This window comes from Nilaparvata lugens, chromosome 6, assembly GCF_014356525.2.
Source record: "Nilaparvata lugens isolate BPH chromosome 6, ASM1435652v1, whole genome shotgun sequence".
Taxonomy (NCBI): domain Eukaryota; kingdom Metazoa; phylum Arthropoda; class Insecta; order Hemiptera; family Delphacidae; genus Nilaparvata; species Nilaparvata lugens.
The window spans coordinates 21,562,808-21,582,810 of NC_052509.1; the positions used below are offsets into that span (position 1 = coordinate 21,562,808).

Below are 20,003 nucleotides of genomic sequence, written 5' to 3' on the forward strand. Positions count from 1 at the left end.
AGATAAGGTCCCTCCATATCTTTCAAGAGGTGTGACATACTTGCTCCCAAAGAAGAACTCTATATGCCCTGCCAAATTCCGACCAATCACGTGTCTTTGCACTCTTTATAAGATTCTAACCTCTTGCATCACTGATAAAATTTACTGCCATCTACAGGAGAACAGTTTGATGGCAGAGGAGCAGAAGGGATGCATAAGGGGGTCGCAAGGGTGTAAAGAGCAATTGATTATAGATGCAGTGGACATGGAGCAAGCTATGCAAAAACAAAGGAATATCAATATGGCGTTTATTGACTACCAAAAAGCCTTCGACTCTGTGCCACACTCATGGCTACTCAAAGTGCTCAGTATGTATAAGGTACATCCGGGGACAATCTCATTATTGAAACACCTTATGTCATCCTGGTCAACAGTGCTGCAGGTTGAGTGTTCAAGTGGGAGGATGAGCTCATGTATCCCAATAAGAAGGGGGATCTTCCAGGGTGATAATCTAAGCCCACTGTGGTTTTGTCTGTCACTCAATCATCTCTCTGCTATCTTAAATGAGTCTGGGTATGATTACAATATTCAAGGCTCCACTAACTTGCAGCACACATTGTTACACCTTATGTATATGGATGACATAAAGTTGTATGCAGCAGCCAGTGAAAGACAGCTGAGGCACCTTCTGGCACTCACACAGGCGTTCTCTGTTGATATACAAATGTCCTTTGGCTTGAGTAAGTGCAAAACATCAAGTGTTTTCAGAGGAAAAATTCAGCCAACAAATTTGGTATTGGAATCTGGGGGTGCATTCGATTGTATGACTGTGCTTGATGCTTACAAGTACTTGGGGCTAATGCAGACCAAACGACTTAATCTTAAAGACATATGTGAGAAAGTAACTAATGAGTATGTGAAGCGGGTGAAAGCAGTGCTCAATTCAAGAATTGATGGGAGGAGCACTTTCAAAGCAATCAACACCTATGCTATTCCTGTTCTCACATACACATTTGGTGTTGTGAAATGGTCTGCTACAGAGCTGGAAAACTTAGCTCGCTCCACCCTTAAGCTTCTCACCAAATTCCGAATGCAACACCTAAAATCAGCAGTAGAGCGTCTGGTTTTGCCAAGAACTAAGGGTGGAATGGGTATGACAGACATCCACAGAAGCTGCCAGAGGCAGGTACAATCTCTTAGGAACTTCTTTCTCACACACAACTCATTGCTGCATCAGGTTGTTGTAGCTGCTGATGATGGCTACACTAGGATTGGATAGAGACCACATTGCTACCATTTGCCAAAGGTGGTTAGAGAAGCCTCTGCATGGACACCATGCCCACGATCTGAATAGCCCATATATTTACCAGGAATCATCCAATGCTTGGCTCAGTTGGGGGGGCATCTTTGCAGAAACTGAAGGATTCATGGTGGCTATCCAAGATCAGTGTCTTGCTACCAGAAACTATTTGAAATACATAGTTCGAGAAGGTCTTGACAATGATACATGCTGCAGATGCCACCAGGCATCTGAAACAGTCCAGCATGTGACAAGTGCATGTCAGGCTTTGGTAGCAACTGACTATCTTCACTGGTACAACCAGATGGCAGGGATCATACATCAGAGCTTAGCATGCCTGCACAACCTGTTGCCAAGCTCAGTACCATATTACCAATATACTCCCAGTGCAGTCTTGGAGAAAGCTGTACTGGGATCGGTCATCGCTCACAGATAAAACAATAGCCCACAATAGACCGGACATCATACGCATAGATAAGCAGAAACAGACCACCTTCCTCATAGACATTGGCATTCCCAATACACACAATTTAAAACAGTATAGTGAAGAGAAAGTTGTCAAATACCTGCCTTTGGCCGATGAGATAAAGCAGCTGTGGAGGCAGGAAAACGTTGCGATTGTGCCATTATTGATGTCAGCAACAGGGATGGTTCCTAAGGATTTGGCTGATAAGTTGGGATTGTCAGCATGGGTGTTGAATCTAATGCAAAAAGCAATCATACTGTGCATATCATCAATTGTTAGAAGTTTTTTGAATATTCCTAAATAGAAAAAAGGTATAATTTTGCTTAATAGCCAATGCCACCTTCATACTCAGTAAAATGGAGACAAAACACACATAATAATAATAATATATTAAACATATTTATCAATTATCAAAACAATATTATTATTGAGGTTAAGTGGAATCAGGAAGAAAGCAACAATAGAACAGCTGTTTTTTTTCTATCATATGATTCACTGTATGAAATTGTATGTCCCAAATATGAAATTTGAACATTAATTATGAAAAATCTAGAAGGAAAATTGAAATTTGGGTTTCGAGGTGCACGAGATTAATATTTTTAGAATCTAAGTGCAAAATTTGGAGATCTAAATCATTCCCGCTTTTCCTGTGTGCAATCCACAAGTTGACAAGTTTTGATGCGAACAAACAAACATATGAACAAACACAACCCTATTCTCTCTTATTATATAGATTAAGATACCTTTTATTTCTTTGAGAAGTAACTATTATGCAAAAAAAAATATTTTTTTTTTGCAATGTTTTTAATTTTATCAGAAAAATCAAATTTCTTTCCAATCCTTCAAACCTGAAACTTGATAAACTTGGGAATGATATTCTGCATACAATTCTGTGGTTAAATTAGAAATTTGAGAAAGTTGCAATTTTACACAATTTGGCAACGCTGTAATTACTTTTGATAGAGGGCCAAGTCTCAACTTATTTTATACAAACTTTATGTCTCACTTAGAAATCATTTCTCTTCCAGAACACGTTCATAAAAAAACCCATCATTGGCTTCAATAATAGTTGAAATACAAATTGTACTGCTATACTTCTCTATATACCACTATAAATATCTTCTTAAACTACTTAAATTATTGTTGTCTATTTGTCGATGAATTCAAGGGGTTACGGTTACTTACTTGTTACATACATACTTACCGAAAACAGTAACTTACCAGTAACAGTAACTTGTACTGTTGGGCCCAAATTCTCAATAGCAGTTCCATACAAGTGCTTCTTATTGAAAAAATCTGGTGTGTCGCACACACACAACTTTCCTTTCCGTTATGAAAATTGATCACCTGACTCTAGTGTTCACGCGCATTCAAGTCAACTATTCAAAGATCTGAGCCAGCTGGTGACAGGACAATAATTCTGGAGACACACGAGGTCTGCTATCTCTTCATAGTGAATGATTCAATAGAAAAAACAGTTGCCAACTAACAGTTTGCAATTGAATAATCACATTTTCTCGAATTTCGAGCTTATTTTCAATTTTAGGTGAAAATGTTACTGGACATTAATTGAAGAGATTTACATACTCAATCTTTTCCACTCGAAATTTTTCGTTTAAATTATATTAAATTATATTTTTATTATAAATTATATCCTTGTAGTGTAAGGACCTTAATTTTTTAATTTCAAGTCATTCCGTTAATTGGGAGATGAGATATCGTCATACATACTCATACACACATTCAGATCAATATCCAAAAACTACTTTTTTGGACTGAGGGGACCTTGTAAGGTATAGAAATTTAGGGGTACCTTAATTTTTTCGGAAAGCAATACTTTCCTTACCTATGGTAATAGGGCAAGGAAAGTAACAAGCAGTGTTGTTGCATTTACTATTTATGTTACAATTGGATCAGCTGATGGTTATACTCTAATATAGTTAAACTTGAAGGCCTGGTCACACAGAAAGCTATCTGTAATCCTTAAGGCTGTGCAATAGGCTGAAAAAAACTGTCTGTATAGCCTATGATAATTATCTTTTTTGTGATCTTGTCATTTTACCCCTACTTGAAAAATAAATAAATTTCAAAATATATAATTATTTTTGTCAGAGTCAGATATCCAAGTTCGTGATATATGCCTCGGCTTCCTTAGTATATATACTATAAAATGTTCAACATATATGCTCTTTCAAGGATATGCTTGCACTTCCCTCACTTAGGTTAGTGAGGGTAAATATGTGTCCAACAGTCGGTTGGTCTCCACAGTCACAATTCGGTCGATCTGCGAATTCCCATTTAAAAATGCTGCAGTTTCGCCCATGGCCTGTCCTGATCCTGTTCAATGGAGACCAATCAAGTCTATTAAGGCTCTGCAAAAGGCTAAAAATACTTTTCAATGTTGATAGTTTTCAAAGTTTCTCGATTTGTATAATATCAAGCTATCAAAATAAAAATGTTTTCAGATCATTACTTTTTGAGAGGAGCGTCTAAAGTTTAAATTTTTGGGACAGATCATTTCAAATTCTGTTAGAGATGAATTGATGAAATTTTGAGTATAAATTCTTCATTGTATTGTTTATTGAATAAAACAATTCAAATTTTTGAAAAAGTTATTTCATTTACAAAAATTGATTTTTTTCAGGAAATTTTTGTTTTTTTCAATAATTTATCAAATTTAATGACTTTATCTCCTACCGAATTTTGAAATTATCTGTCCTAAAAATTTAAACTCTACATGCTCATATCTCAAAAAGTAATGTTCGGCAGAAATTTCCTGAGAAAACATTCTATTTTTATAGCTTGATAGTTGACCGAGCGAAGTGAGGTCTAAGATTCAAGTTGACGGTTTTGCATTTCTCTTTATGTTTATATGTTTACATTACTTTCCTTGCCCTATTACCATAGGTAAGGAAAGTATTGTTTTCCAAGAAAATTAAGCTACCCCAATTTATAAATGACCTTACAAGGTCCCCTGAGTCCAAAAAAATAGTTTTTGGGTATTGATCTGTATGTGTGTATGAGTATGTATGACGGAATGACTTGAAATTTGAAAATTAAGGTCCTTCCACTACAAGGATCCGACACGAACAATAATTTCGATCAAATCTAATTCAAGATGGCGGCTAAAATGGCAAAAATGATGTCAAAAACAAGATTTTTCGCGATTCTTTCTTCTTCTCAAAAAACGGCTTCAACGATTTTGATCAAATTTATACCTAAAATTGACATTGATAAGCTCTATGAACAAGTCGCAAGTCCCATATCTGTAAAAATTTCAGGAGATCCGCCCCATCTATGCAAAGATTGATTTTAGATTTCCAATTAGACTTCAGATACAATTTGAACGAAAAATTTATAGTGGAAAAGATTGAGCATGAAAATCTCTACAATTAATGTACAGTAACATTTTTGCCTAAAATTGAAAATAAGCTCGAAATTCGAGAAAATGTGATTATTCAAATGCAAACTTAATGAGAGAGGCAAACTGGAAGAGATAGCAGAATTGAATCTTTGAAAATTTTCATAACGGCAAGGAAAGTTGTGTGAGTGCACCACACCAGATTTTTTATGCTTATACGTTCAAATTTATGTTTCGCCGTAGAAACGCGGCAATAGATTTTCATGAAATTTGAATGTTATGTTCCATTTTGAATTTCGTGTCAACATATATATATATACTAAGGTTTTTTGAAATTTTGCATTTTAAGGATAATAAAAGAGGAGAAGGAGTCTCAGCCTCAGTTTTGATCCCGGAGGTACACCAAAATTCACTGATATTAACAAATAGAACTCAACATAAAATTGCCTCTTCAACTCAATGTACAATATCTAGTCTATCAAATTTCATGTTTTCGTCAGTAAGTTTTGTCAGTTATTCAAGTTACAATTTTGATAGAATTGGGACGAGTTTCAAGTCACTGAACCTGTATTTAGCGTAGCCTGCCGGTACCTTTAGACTGAATCTGTAAGTTTTATTGTGGGTCAAGTAAATAGGAAATGGAATCACAGTAAGTGGCATAATAGAATAATGAATAGAATATTAAAAATAGAATAGCAGAATAGCATAATAATCAATCATGTTATCAGTAATGCAATTCATTTGATGATGCAATGCATTCGTTTTTTGTAAGTTTTTGATGATAATTAAATTATTATTTGCAGTGTTAATACTCATACATTAACAATGCATTAATTAGTAACGTAATAATCAATTATCATTGTAGTCTTACTGAAAGTGGATTATCGGAAACATTGATTATTGCAAAGAATGGTATGAATTAGATACTTCTAGAAATTTCAAGGTCGTGCTTACATAAGAGTAAGCTGTTACGATACCATAATTATCACAAATCAAAATATTTTATCAACAATTACAAGAAAATTCAGAACAGACAATAATATTTATAAAATTTTGATACTGTTTCTCACATGACTAGTCGTGTATAATCTCTCTAGTGTGTTGAAAAGTAGGGAAAGATAACAGCAACTTTTTTGAACGCCCCCAAAAGTTTACAGTCCTGCAAATCTTGCATATTTCAGATAGGTGTCATTGTATTTGCCAATTTGGGTCGGGGATTATTGGGTTGTATAAAAAAATTGATCCCATTAAATGTGTTCCATTCGTTGATTAATATGTGTCAAATGTGAATCAGTGTGTCACAAACTCATTGACTCCTGCTTCCTCGTTTGTTTATAAATAACTTGAATGAGTAGAATATACATATAAATCAACTTACATAAAAACTCGGTGAATCCGAAGAGCACATCCCTTTGTACGCCACTGAATTGAGCCTCCATAAAGAAAGCATGTAGTACTGCCATATTCTTTCTGAAAAGAATAATTATTCTATCAATAAAATTACCCCATTGATTCAGTGGACTTCGAAGGAGAGGCTTAATCCACCGTTAACTTGTATTTTATAATAAGTTGTTTACTCACAAACCCAGCTCTGGTAACTGGGAGCTGGTAACATACATTTATGAGCTGGAAACTCATTTCTCGTTTCAGAACGCTGCTAAAAATGCAGTTTGTTTCGTCTCTCACCGTCATCCCTTCCCCAAGCACAAGCCCAAGTCTCACGTACATATCATTCTCACCAATAATTCGAATTTCATTGATTTTTCGTTGTAAAGTCTTTCAAGTGGAATAGTGCTTCACATGTATTATATTGTGGTGGATTCACACGGTGGTTGATATTTTAGTTACAAAGAAAATTCCCATAGGAGTAATTCAGTTATATACGAATTGTATAGTGAGCTTACTTACTTGAAATACAGTGGATTACGTCCAGCTAAATATTCAGATCTGATGTTCAACTTTTCTGTCAACATACTTGTTGACTGAACTTTGCTGTAATCCAGTTCAAAACACCCAGGCAAGCAATCACATCCCGTCAGAGTTGCATTATGAGGTATGGTTGTATTGAGGACCTTTTGTGACTTGAGAATTTCCATTGTTCCTGGAATATTTTTTCAACGATGTTTACATAAATCAATCTCATCAGAAATTTGATTCTAAAAATGGGCATATTCTATTTAACAAATAGTCAGCTTATTATCTATTTATCCAAATATAATGAAAGAGAGTTTGATATAAAAGTAATATTTTAAATGAGCTTCCATTTAGCTTGAAAGAACCTGCTAGTAGTGCCATCCCAGCAGGGGCGCCATTTAGGGGGGCCAGGGGGGACCTAGCCCCCCCCCCCAAGGATCAGATAAATATTGAAAATGCGGGTCTATCTATACAAATCCTTAGAATCTCATTCTGATTTAATACTTTTTTAAACAGTAGTAGTATAATTCCTTCTACAGTATCAACAATGTAGCAAAATTGCCTTGAAAGTAATACGGGTAAGGAGTAATAAAGAATATGTTTTCCTCTGTGGTATAGTTGAAGCTTGAATATAGAATGGGTACAATATTATTGATCAGGGCACAATAAGTGAGTTATTGCATAAATTTCAACGTGGGAATTAACAAGTTGCAAGATGTCACAATGAAAGCAAAAGAAAGGGCACAATCAGACAATCAATAATGTATGTACAGAGTTGGTGAGAATTATGAGAACAGCTTAATGTTTATTTAGCTATTTGATTTAAAGTTATTCTCCAATAGGAATATGATCCCAATAAAATTGTCATTGTTAAAGAAAAATTTATCTTTTTCCATTATTTTAAGAAATCTGTTTCAGTGTAGTCCTACTTTAGGGCCTCTCTGTAGACCTATATCTCTAATAAATATTTCATGATTTTAATAACTAATAATGTTTATGTTTGTACTGATACTTCAACCACATTTGTTTAAAATTGGAAAAATGAAGCATATAATAACAGCTTCGAATGTAACATTTATGGTGAAAAACCCAGGACCCTCTATACTTTGGTTGTATTCCCCCCCCCACCCTAGCAGTTTGGTGAAATGGCGCCACTGCATCCCAGAATTAGTATTCCTCACATCATTTGGCGAAAAGTCCCAATTTGACAAAATATACCATTTCAACAGAATAAGCAAATAAAATTTCCAATTTAAATTTGTGATTTTCATCATAAATCTAACCAATAAAATCAATATAGATACATCAGATTGTGGTTGCTTTTGTTGTCTTCAGAAGCATAACTTCACGTCACGAAGTATAATAGTAGAATAATAACAATAATATATAATCTTATTTTAATAATCATACACTCATGGAATCATGGCTTTTTATAGTTCTAAAAATCATATAAAAACATGAGTGATGCTTACTTTGGGCATGAAGAGCACATTTCGAATCCTTCTTCCCACATATATGAGTAAATCTGTCCTCTGTAAATCAAAATCGTAACCACTCAATAAGTGATGCGTTCTCAAAACTGATTTATATGAAAATAAATGAAAACTAACATAGACTTACTTTGGTAGAGTAAGGCTCGTTCCACATGAGGAGCATGAAAGTTTTCAATACCAAAGTGTTTTGATCATGTGAAGTTGGCAAATTTTTCAATCAAATATCTTCTAGGTTTTCGTCATGTCAACGTTATATTTACATGCCACCACAATTTACTCTAGTTTTTATGCAGGGGATCATTTCATTGAATTTGCAATTTCAATTTTAAAATGTCCATTCATTTCTTAATGTTTTTATTTCTCTAATGATGAGGTTACTTTTTACATTTACAGCACATTTACATTTCTACATTGTTGAGGTGCATAAAGACTCACGCTCTGCTCCGCAATCGAACTTCACTCGAGCAGATCGATAGATGATCGCAGGTCGAGCCAGAGCGGAACGTGAACAGAGCGAGAGTGTAACAGAGCTCGAGCTTGGCAAGTTCCTAGGGCGAACTAACCAGTAGTTGCGCATGCGCGGTTAACGTTTTTGTTTGTAACTTTTGTTAATAGTTACGATCTCTGTGTTAGCATATAAAATTATCAAAATTCATAATAAATTATTAAATCAACAAAATTAAATAATACAAAATTATAAAAATATTTTTAATAATAGGTACCAGCGTATTACAATTTAGAAGAAAAAAGCCGAACTCCCAACCAAGCCTTTCACCTTTCAAAATATTAACAGACAACCTTTTTTGTAATAAAACTTGCAATAAACATAATATTTATCGTCAATTTATTATATAAACATAATTAATAAATATAATGTATTATTAGGCTACCCAGCAATCCCCTGGTCAGAATATTTAATTTAGTTTTGTCACCCGATCAGCTGGATTGAACGTTTCACATTTGTGAGGTTAGGTTGTAGCGAAGTCAACAATACGACAAGCGCGCGATCATCCTTCGAACATATTTCGAACCTCTATCGAACCCTTGCGTAACATCACAGTATACATACAGTATGGAAACTCGGCTAGTACCCTTCTTGTTAGGAAGTTCCGCATTGTAATAGTATTGATGGGAGGTTCAGATCACTCTACTAATCCGGATCAATTGATCTCGTTTACTGCCGCGAGCCAATCAAAAGACCAGGATTGGAACTTTCTAACATGATGGCGCAGTCACGTGACGTGTCTAGTATTTGTGCAATGTAAAAAGCATTGGTTGGATAGGCGTTTGATTGATAGTTTCCATTCTGTATCTATTCTGTGGTAACATCTCGCGTAACGTTCATGATCGGAGCGTGTGCGGAGCGTGTTCGAGGCGCATATATCTGTATGTACCTTAACATTACTGGTTACTGGTACTTCACTTTGTGGTTCATCTAAGAATTGTATATACATAAATAGAATTGAAATTGTTAGTCTCTGTAAATGAATACTCACTTGGCATGTAATACATGACACAATTGCAGAAAGACAATGTGAAATTTGCTTCACATTCTCTGACACAGTTGTTCTCCGTGTATACTCTGAAAAAGCGTAGTGGCCGTTCGTTGTTGAAGAAGCAATTTCGTTTTTCAATCGGTATTGTTGTCAGCTGACTGGTAGAAGTCATTATGTGCGGATTAATAACAAATCGGGTTTCTTTGCCTGGAGATATTGCTGATCCAAATGAGGACATTTTTGGGGACTCGACGGGATTATGCAACAGTATCTGTAATAATAATTGGTTTCAAAATTTCAAGATTCTTTATTTTGCCAGACATTTCACAATGTATAAGCTCATCACAAATAATGAAAATATCGTGTATATACAGTACACCATACAACCCAAACCTAATTCAATATACAGAACACAATACTGATTGAATGCAGGTATCACTCAGGTACAAGTGTCTTGCACTGAGAAGTACTGAGTGGTACTGGTACTGAGTGTCTTTCACTAATAATGCAATGAGAAGTGATTAGTGAAGTTCATATTGTAGGATCCATTTTTAATAACTTCAAGGCCCGGTCGCACAAAAGCGGGTTAAATTTTAGCCCTGATAAATTTCACGAGAACCAATCAGAGAAGGCTTTTTTGAAAAGACGGCTTCTCTGATTGGTTTTTGTGGAATTAATCACGGTTAAAATTTAAGCGACTTTCGTGCAACCGGCACCAAGTATTTTAATTCAGTTCGTGTGTGACTTGAGTCAGGAAGCAAGAACTCTGTTTCATTATAGAAAGCTTCTCATTCGTTGAAATTACTGAACTTATCGTTTGTTAACTCAACTGTTTACAAATCCGACTGAGTCATTGTCAATATTGTAGAACCGTTCCATAATTGTTTACGTTGATAGATTTTTGAAATAATTGAGCTCATTGAAATCATGGCATATGAGTACCGCTTGTTATGAAATGTTGTCAATTCGCACCTTGAAACCGAAGCTGGCTTCTGACGAACAGTAGTATTCATTTTGTTCGGCGTCAAGAACCAGAGTCAAGCCAAGATGGCTGCCGGTGCCCCATGGCCTCCACGGCAGGTAGTCGTGCGGCGTGTTGGCAGGATAACCGTTCTGTGGACTCCAGTCCGCCGATGGAAACTTGAAAGAGTCGTTCAAGTCTGACAGAGCCAACCTTGCATCAAATCATTGGTTTTTATCAACGCTATTCATCACAATTTATAGTTTACAGTAAACCTACTGATTATAAAATTGAATTTGAAACTACATGCTATATGGTCTTGTAAAAACTACATTCCCAAAATCAGTGAACGTGCACGTTACAATGAGAACATTATTGCCATGAGTTCTAATGGGTCTATCCATACCAGCTCGGCTGGGATGAGTGGCAATAGTCGAATTAGAACTCATGGGAATTATTTTTTCGCTTTACCGATCACTGATACTGATACCGTATGTGGGAATCTAACTTTATAATGTCTTGTATTTTGAGGGAGAATATTATTTGTTTGAAAGTACTGTTTTACAGACGTAACACAGGCTTTGCCAAATACTTGAATTATTCCAGTCTACCAACTTACGGATTTTGAAATACAATGGTGCGATTCAGCTTGTTGAAAGTACAGCAGACTCCTTCATCGGTTAATATTGGATGAAATATTTCACTGCAGTTGTAGAATTCTCTATGCCAAAGACAAGCTACTAGCATGTCTTCACATGGCTGGGATACCTGTACAAAATAGTATTTTTAAAACAGGCTGAAATTTATGTAACTTAAAACAGAAAATAATAATTAAACTATACCTATTTCTCTTATTCATAAACATTACTCCCTATTAATTTTATGAATCAATCATAATGTATTCAAATTTTACCTTGAACATGAATTCCTTTATATAATTCCAATCGCTTGTTCTATTGTCCTCAACTTCATCCAAATCGTGGTTACATCTGCTTCTCAAAAGTTGTCTTTCCAAGATTGATGTTGTATCGTTTGGCCTGTAAAATCACGTGTAATTACAGCACGTTATACAGTAGGCCTACCTGGGTTATTTCAAACATAATTTGATCCTAAAGACAAAACTAAAAGACCGTCACTTCTTCAAAGCTCTACTAACTAAACTTGAGCAGTGCAGCTCTAGGAACTTCATCAATTCATAGTATTCATAATATTATTATTATTATTATAAATTGGTATTATTCCTGTTTGAGATTTTGCTTGACCACCATCACCTGGGTGGGCTCCGACCCCCAAGCGAATTTACCAGAGTGACTGCTCCACATGTCCATGTAGTAAACAATCATAGTGGGTCCGATTTTTATTCGAATAGGATCCCCAATCAGACCTATCGTCAAATTTCCATTTTAAAAGAAATATTCTGCTGTTTCCATACTTATCACCAATCCTGTATGTAGTAGCCTATAGATATGGAAAAATATGCAGGGAGTTCTGAAAAAAGGTGTCAGGGCATGATTCCTCACATCAAAAGAAGAAAAAAGGTCTAATTAACATAGATCCGAAAATGCTTAGTTATCAAGTTATGGGTGAAAGATTTCGTCTGAATCACAGTTCCCCTGCAGAGACGAAGCCCCACGGGTATTTTTGGCTTTAAATTAGGATGTACAATTTAGCGTAATTTATGTAAGATGAACTGAAAATTTTAATAAAACCGTTTCCAGACCTGTAGGTACAGTAATTTTAAAGATATGTGACGAAATACGCGAAACTTGATTTACTATGTCAAATGTACAATAAACACAAAATATTTTTTCACAGAGCTTGTAGAAAATTTAATTTCGAAGATGACGATGTAAAATAAGTCTAATAGACAAATGCAACCTTTAAAAAAATAATTCTTAATTTTAAATTCGTAGAGAGCTTAACAGATTTTGTTTTTTTTTTCATGCGTATCGTAAGTAATTAAGGATTATTTTTTAAGGTTGCGTTTGTCTATTATAGACTTATTTCACATCTTTCTCTCCAGAATTAAATTTTCTACAAGTTCTGTAGAAACATATTTTGTGATTATTGTACATTTAACATAGTACCTATCTGCTTCAAACTTGTTTTTCGGGACCAAGTTTCGCGTTTCTCGTCACATGTCTTGAAAATTACTTTAGCTACCGGTCTGGAAACGGTTTTATTCAATTTTTCAGTTCATTTTACATAAAGTAAAACTTCGTTTTTTTGGGCCCGAAATTTTTCAACTGTCTTCCCACTGAAGTCAAAAGTGTAGCTAGTATTGCTTCTTTTAAATCTAGATTAAGAGTGTGGTTGATGAATCACCGGGAGAGATTGAGGATCTTTTTGGAATTTTAATCTAAACTTTATTCACTCGTTTCTTTTTTAAGTTTTTTTCTCGATGTTATTTCCTTTATCAATCTACATACACCGTTGGAAGGTGTAAGCTATGACCTAACAGCTCCATGTTGTATGAGTGCGCGTGTTTGTGTGTGGTTTTAATTATTTATTATCTTCATTATTTGGTATCATTCATATTTATTATCATTATTATTTTATTCGCATTGTTTCAGTTTATAATATCTCATGTGCGAGGAATCACGCTCTGACTTATGGGCACCTTTTTTCAGAACTCTCTATATAAGATAGAAGAAAGATGATGAGATAGAAAATAAAATTGTTGAATACATTATTTTATTTATGACCACTCTCAAGCAAAGTATAACAAACTGGAAGTATGACAAATTGAAAACTTGACAAACTGGAAACTTGACGTTATGAAATCTTTAATAAAATCTTTTAGAATAAAATATAGGCTGGCCTATAACCATCCTCTGCAAATCAAGAATATATGCCAAGTTTCAAATTAATCAGTCTAGTAGTTGAGACGTGATGCGTGATTCGTGAATTTACTACCCCCTACGTATAAGCCGATTCTTTCCTTTATTACATTAATAAAAGAACAGTTGATTCTTAATGTACCGAGGATAGGCTAGGTTTATAGGCCTATTTTAAATTCTTCATGTTTTCAGTTTGCCAAGTTGTTAATTAGACCCTTTTGGAGCAGGGGTAGGGGTTACCTGCTAGTTATAAATAAAATGTCTTGGAGAATTGTATTTGAATTGAGATAATAATTATTATTAACTTACGCCTTTAGAATTTTCTCAGCCTCTGAGCGGCGCACGTTGTTCATATTGCATATTGTGATGGCAGGGAACGGAATCGAAGACAGAAGGGTGGCTGTGGGCGACATGGTCATTATCACCGGTGTCTCTGTGTACTTTCTGAATGTGTTGGTTATGAAGTAAATGGCTGCTATCACTGCCAGCAGAAACGATACCACCCAAAAAGCTCTGCACACAATGTTCCCAAGTAGAAATTGAAAACAGTTGAAATTATAAAAAAATTATTATGGTCTAAAAGAGGCTCTCCAGAATCTATAGCATCAGCCAGAATTTGGCCGACTGATGCAAAAAAACATTGAATTCATCAGCTACATTCTTGTAAATCGCTGTTGTAACAGATTGGATACCTGGTAGAAATTTACTAATAACAAAAGAATCCTTATTAATACTTTTTCCCGCCAACTCTCCTATCACTCCCCAGAACCGCCTAGGATCATCTCTAAATTCCATTAGTTTATTTTTATAATATTCAAGTTTAGTTCTTTTCAAATTAACGGTAAGATTTTTTCTAAGCGTGAGATAATGATTTTTCAGAGTGTTATTATATGGTTGCCTCTTCAATTTCCTACTCAATTTATCTCTTTGTCCAATAGCATCAATCAGGTCTGAATTTATCCATGGCTTTAATTTTTTTCTTCTTGACCTCATCGTCTTAGTATTCATACTGAAATCTACAGATTTTTTTATAATTTGATGAAATTTACTAGAACAATTATTTATTTCAAAACAGTTTTCTACCGAACCCCAATCCGCATTCTGGAGAGCCTGTGCTAATAGGCCTTTATTTACAATAGTATAGGTCTTAGCCGATTCAGCCGGTTTTTGTACTGGAAATGAAATATTAAGAGCTATACTGAAATGATCTGTTGGCCTTCCCACCGCCCCATCTTTAAGCCAGCATTCGGTCAACACTATTAAATCCAACCGTGTGTTCAAAGAATCTATATACACCAACAATTCATCGAAATTTCTAGAAATACTCCTTATATTAGTACATAATATCTTAAAGCTTAAATCCACGGAATCAAAGAAAGAAACAAATTCTTCTGAATGCACCAATTCTGAGCAATTGGAAAAATTTAAACTGTCAACGTCATCATTTGATACTAGCAGCCTAGCCACAGCTAGGAAAATATAAAAAATAAAGTGTAATTATTAATTTTACGATTATAAGTTGATATTGAAAAAGCAAATAAATTGAGAGAGAATATGAAAATAAATTGAGATAATAATTATTATTAACTTACGCCTTTAGAATTTTCTCAGCCTCTGAGCGGCGCACGTTGTTCATATTGCATATTGTGATGGCAGGGAACGGAATCGAAGACAGAAGGGTGGCTGTGGGCGACATGGTCATTATCACCGGTGTCTCTGTGTACTTTCTGAATGTGTTGGTTATGAAGTAAATGGCTGCTATCACTGCCAGCAGAAACGATACCACCCAAAAAGCTCTGCACACAATGTTCCCAAGTAGAAATTGAAAACAGTTGAAATTATAAAAATTTATTATGGTCTGGGCTACTACATACATTATATATGTTCACTCATTTTTCACTGCCAATCTGAATCCCTCATAAATAAAAGTAAGTAATCGTTTCTCACCTCACAAGTGGAATTAGGATAGGATTTTCTCAATTTAACAATAACGAATAGAAATTGCTTTTAATTCAAATCACACTTGATCTAATTACTTCATTCTGTTATATAAAAAAAATAGTGCTTGAATCAGGAAAGTGAGTGAAATCCATCTTCATGAAATTGTTCTCAGTTTCAAGGATTGTATTTGAATTGAGATAATAATTATTATTAACTCACGCCTTTAGAATTTTCTCAGCCTCTGAGCGGCGCACGTTGTTCATATTGCATATTGTGATGGCTCTCAGTTCAATAATTTTTTATTATTACATGATACATTAGGGAATAATACAGAATAGTAATATGTAAAAATATAGAAGTGTGCTTCTCCATACTGACCTTTCAACAAAATGCAATTTGGTGTCTCCTATATATCGCAGTCCATGCAAGGTGGAGTATTGGCTGTACTGATGGGCTTGATCGGCCCACAAGCAGCTTGGAGACTGCTTGGTATTGGTGAACGATTGGTCTCTCACGGTACGAGCTCTGTGCACTGGCAAAACACCCATTATGTTTTTAGACTGAGCTCCTGGTAACCAAGTGCCCAATTGTCCCCATTGCTGTCATCTCTGCTGTGATCTCGATATCAGCAATGGTTGATGGTTGTTCAGGTCCGTTCCTCCTAATCGATGAATTAGTTCTCAATTAGAAAAAAAACCCAAACCATAGTTGGTAATGATATGATTACTTTCTTTGCACTGATAAAATATTTATCAACTCTTTTGCAAGGGTACTACTTCTATTCTACTCCTTTACCATTATTATAATTGAAGTTTTGAAGACAACCATTATTTATTGATTTTATCAAATAAAATTATTCAGGGAACTGATGAAAATACTATCTGTAAAAAAATTTTAAATTTAAAGGTTATTATAGGACAGAAAAAGTTGCTCATTAGTCCCTAGACTAGATAGCAATGTATAGCTGAATATATAAAATAAAAATTTAAAGGTTTTTCACAATTGTTTTGCTATACCTATTTTTAGTCTGCAGATCAATAATAGTATCATATGTTTCTAAACTATGAAAATATATTATTTCCAATTGTTATTATCAAGTTCATCTAGATCTATTCTTTTTGCGATTTTAGTAGAATTAACGCCCGGTTGCCCAAAATATGTTTAATTTTAATCATGATTAAATTCCGCGATAACGAATCAGAGAAGGTTTTTTTTTAAAAGAGCACTTCTCTGATTGGTTTTCGTGCTATTTAATCGGGATTTATTAATTATTATTCAAATTTTAACTTGATAGTTTCTAGTATTGGATCTGATCATATTCACTATTCATATTGAAGGCATTTTATTTATAGTTAATATTCACGTTTCTATTCATGCAGAGCTCTGCTGTTTTATTTTTGTTTAATTCTTATATTAGTTTAACGTTGTAACCATACTAATCAAGATAATAAAAAATGCATATGGAACATGAACGACCCCACACTGTATTTAACTCAGGGGTTGTTTAAAACAATATTTTTCCATTATTTTCAGTTATATTTTGTAATTGTAATTTAATGTATTTGTTTGGAAGAATAAATTTAAATTTCAATTTGAAGTAGACAGACTTTGTGCAACCGGGTGTAAGTTTCACTAGGATATTTCTTATTTTGTGCCGATTTATTCTTATTGTGTTGAGGGAGCAAATAATGAAGGGATTAAACCGGTCTGCTTCAAATTTCTTGTGAATTAATTTATAAAATTTCAGTAAAATAGTTGAAACAATTTCTTAAATCTTGAGTTTCCATAGATAAAATTATATAGCCGATGACTGAGTTATTGTTATAAGGTACTGTAGGCCTAATTTTCACTATTTCTCAGAGAATTTATTGAAACAACCACAATTAGTATTCTCTTTGATGAAGTCTACAAACTCATGGTATTATCACCTTGCAACCTTAAAACTAAGTGTGTTGTGAAGGTTCTAGTAACTTTGTTGGGTTTGAACTGGAATATAAAGTGACCACTATTGCCTTGTGACCTCCATTCACATTGTTTAATGTACGACATTGTATCAACAATTTTCACCCTGTTGAACTGTGGTGGTGTGAATGATGGGCGATAGGTGGTTCAATAATAATATTGTTATCGTTTAATTTTCCAATGGATCGTTTACAGCCTTCCAGATGGATTAAGCTGATTGTTTCCGGTCAACATTAACTAGCTTAAATAAGCAAGTGAGAGAACTTATTCGTATTAAGCCCCATCTAAATTAATTTCAATCCACTCATACATCTTGAAATGTAATTAGGAGTGGAAATGGGAATGATGCATTGCTTCATGATGAAAATTGTTATGACTACGAATTTTCAATAATTATGCATGGGTCATTACTTCGGTAGAATCGCTTGCCTCGTCATCAATTAAATTAAGAATAATTATTTTAATGAACACCTTTTTTGGTACTTTGCGTGAAATCTACCGAAAGAAGTTTTTTATTATGTACAAAATACTCATGTATTTATGTTTTGACAGGTTTAGGAGCTGAATAGCAATATGGATGATGAGTTGGCTGCAATTGCCAAAGAAATTTTTGACAGCTCGAGAAGCTCGTCGCCTATTTTAAAGTAAGCCAAACTTTGATCCGTATTAATATTTAGACTTTTTCAAAACTAATGACAGTCACTGAGGCCCTAATATAAGGCCAATTTGCTTGCGGTGTCAAAACAAAAGTGGGCTTATAGACGGGTAAAGTGAAGACGGCAAGCTACTGGCGGCCAATACTTTTCATTATGCATACGTTTGGTATATGGAAATTGATGGTAAGTGACATGAAAGCACTGCCGCACTGGCCACCACTAACTTGCCGTCTCTACTTTCCCTTCATATGTGCCGCTAAAGTTGAGCGGTCAAAAATATGCAGGTTCCATATATATTTAAAAAAAATGCAATTTGGGTTGAAAACTTGAAAAATTTGAAATTACCGGCGGTGCTCTCTCGCGGCTTTTTGACAAAAGTTGGATTTGTAGGTCGAATTTCATTGCTAGATTGGATGTGGCAAAGGCAAATTTGAAAAATTGATCAAAGCGAGGGACGCTTGACGCTCTGGAGTTTAAATTCAAATAACTTAGTTTATTTGCCATAAATACAATTATTAATACGAGAATTTATTCTACTAAGTAAAATGCACTTCATACTTTATAAATCAGATTCATAATCCTAGAATTACAATAAAAATAAATATAAACTACAGAATAACATAATACAAAATCATAAAAATCTATTCAAATATCCAGAAAAAATCACCAGCAAAAAGAAAAGCTTTGCCCGTTGGTGATCGTTGTTAACAAAATTATTATAATCTTCAAGTTGAGGAATAACAATGTATTATTTCTGTGACTAAACTATAAAAAGATATATATGAGCATATAAAAATTGATTAAATAAGGTTATATATGAGAAGAAATAATTACCTTCCCACTCCAGATTGAACCCGTACTTCAAAATGGATTGTACCAATGCAAAATGTGGCATCCAGTTTTAAAACCCTGAAATTTCAGTACATGATTATTTCTATAAATTTCATATGATGTTTATTCTAGTTATTTTCTCATAGAAAAGCAATATGAATTGCCTTTTCAGACATTCATCGATAATTATCCCTAAATAATTCGAATTACCAACAGTTGCAATGCTTGTAAATAGTAACTGGTTTAAGTAAGTAGTTAATATTGTTTCTCATATTATCGGAATGAATTTGTTTGTGATCTTACAGAGATGTACTCTCGAATGACAATTGCTTAGAGAATGAAACGTACATGGCGTTCGAAGAGGAGGAGGAGGAAGGCGACGTCAAAATTGAAATAAAAAATGATGATGTGCTTTCAATGACTGCTGTAAAAAATGAATCTGACAACATCAATTTCAGAGGCTTTGAATTATCTTTGGATCCAAATGCGTTCGAGAATGTTCAAGACGAAGATAGTGATTTAACGCAGCAACAAATGTAAGCAATTGAAATATTGTGGGTTTCACTAACTCTAACCATATTCCAAGTAATTCTCTTAATAAATCATGTGAGAAACTACATTTATTCTGCCTTGAATTTTGTAACTTTTTTAAGTTCTCATGCGGCCTTCTAATGATTCATCTTCTCACTTTCTGAAGACTCACCTAATTGTATATCTTATTAATAAGTTTTAATTTGATGGGAGGTATCAATGGTTGATAATAGTGTTCAAAATTAACCTGAGGCTACTAACTATTGTAAGGA

At 34.4% G+C, this 20,003-nt stretch overlaps 2 protein-coding genes across 3 annotated transcripts in view; one reads left to right on the forward strand and one right to left on the reverse strand.

Annotated features, from left to right (window-relative positions):
• Positions 1 to 20,003, forward strand: part of LOC111048200 — a 90,196-nt gene that overhangs the window by 30,088 nt on the left and 40,105 nt on the right. For both annotated transcript variants that reach the window (XM_039430386.1, XM_039430387.1), the window contains exons 2-3: positions 18,266 to 18,357; positions 19,506 to 19,736. In XM_039430386.1, coding sequence (XP_039286320.1) covers positions 18,287 to 18,357; positions 19,506 to 19,736 — 302 coding nt within the window. In that variant the 5' untranslated portion in view covers positions 18,266 to 18,286. The remainder of the gene's footprint in view (positions 1 to 18,265; positions 18,358 to 19,505; positions 19,737 to 20,003) is intronic.
• LOC111048201 (pickpocket protein 28-like) lies at positions 5,963 to 19,521 on the reverse strand. Its single transcript, XM_039431388.1, has 11 exons — positions 19,204 to 19,521; positions 16,130 to 16,412; positions 15,403 to 15,606; positions 11,884 to 12,007; positions 11,590 to 11,738; positions 10,982 to 11,183; positions 10,010 to 10,280; positions 8,493 to 8,552; positions 7,015 to 7,207; positions 6,485 to 6,576; positions 5,963 to 5,976 (listed from the first exon to the last, which is right to left on the reverse strand). Exons 2-11 carry the CDS (start codon positions 16,297 to 16,299, stop codon positions 5,963 to 5,965), a joined length of 1,479 nt encoding a protein of 492 aa, XP_039287322.1. The 5' UTR covers positions 16,300 to 16,412; positions 19,204 to 19,521.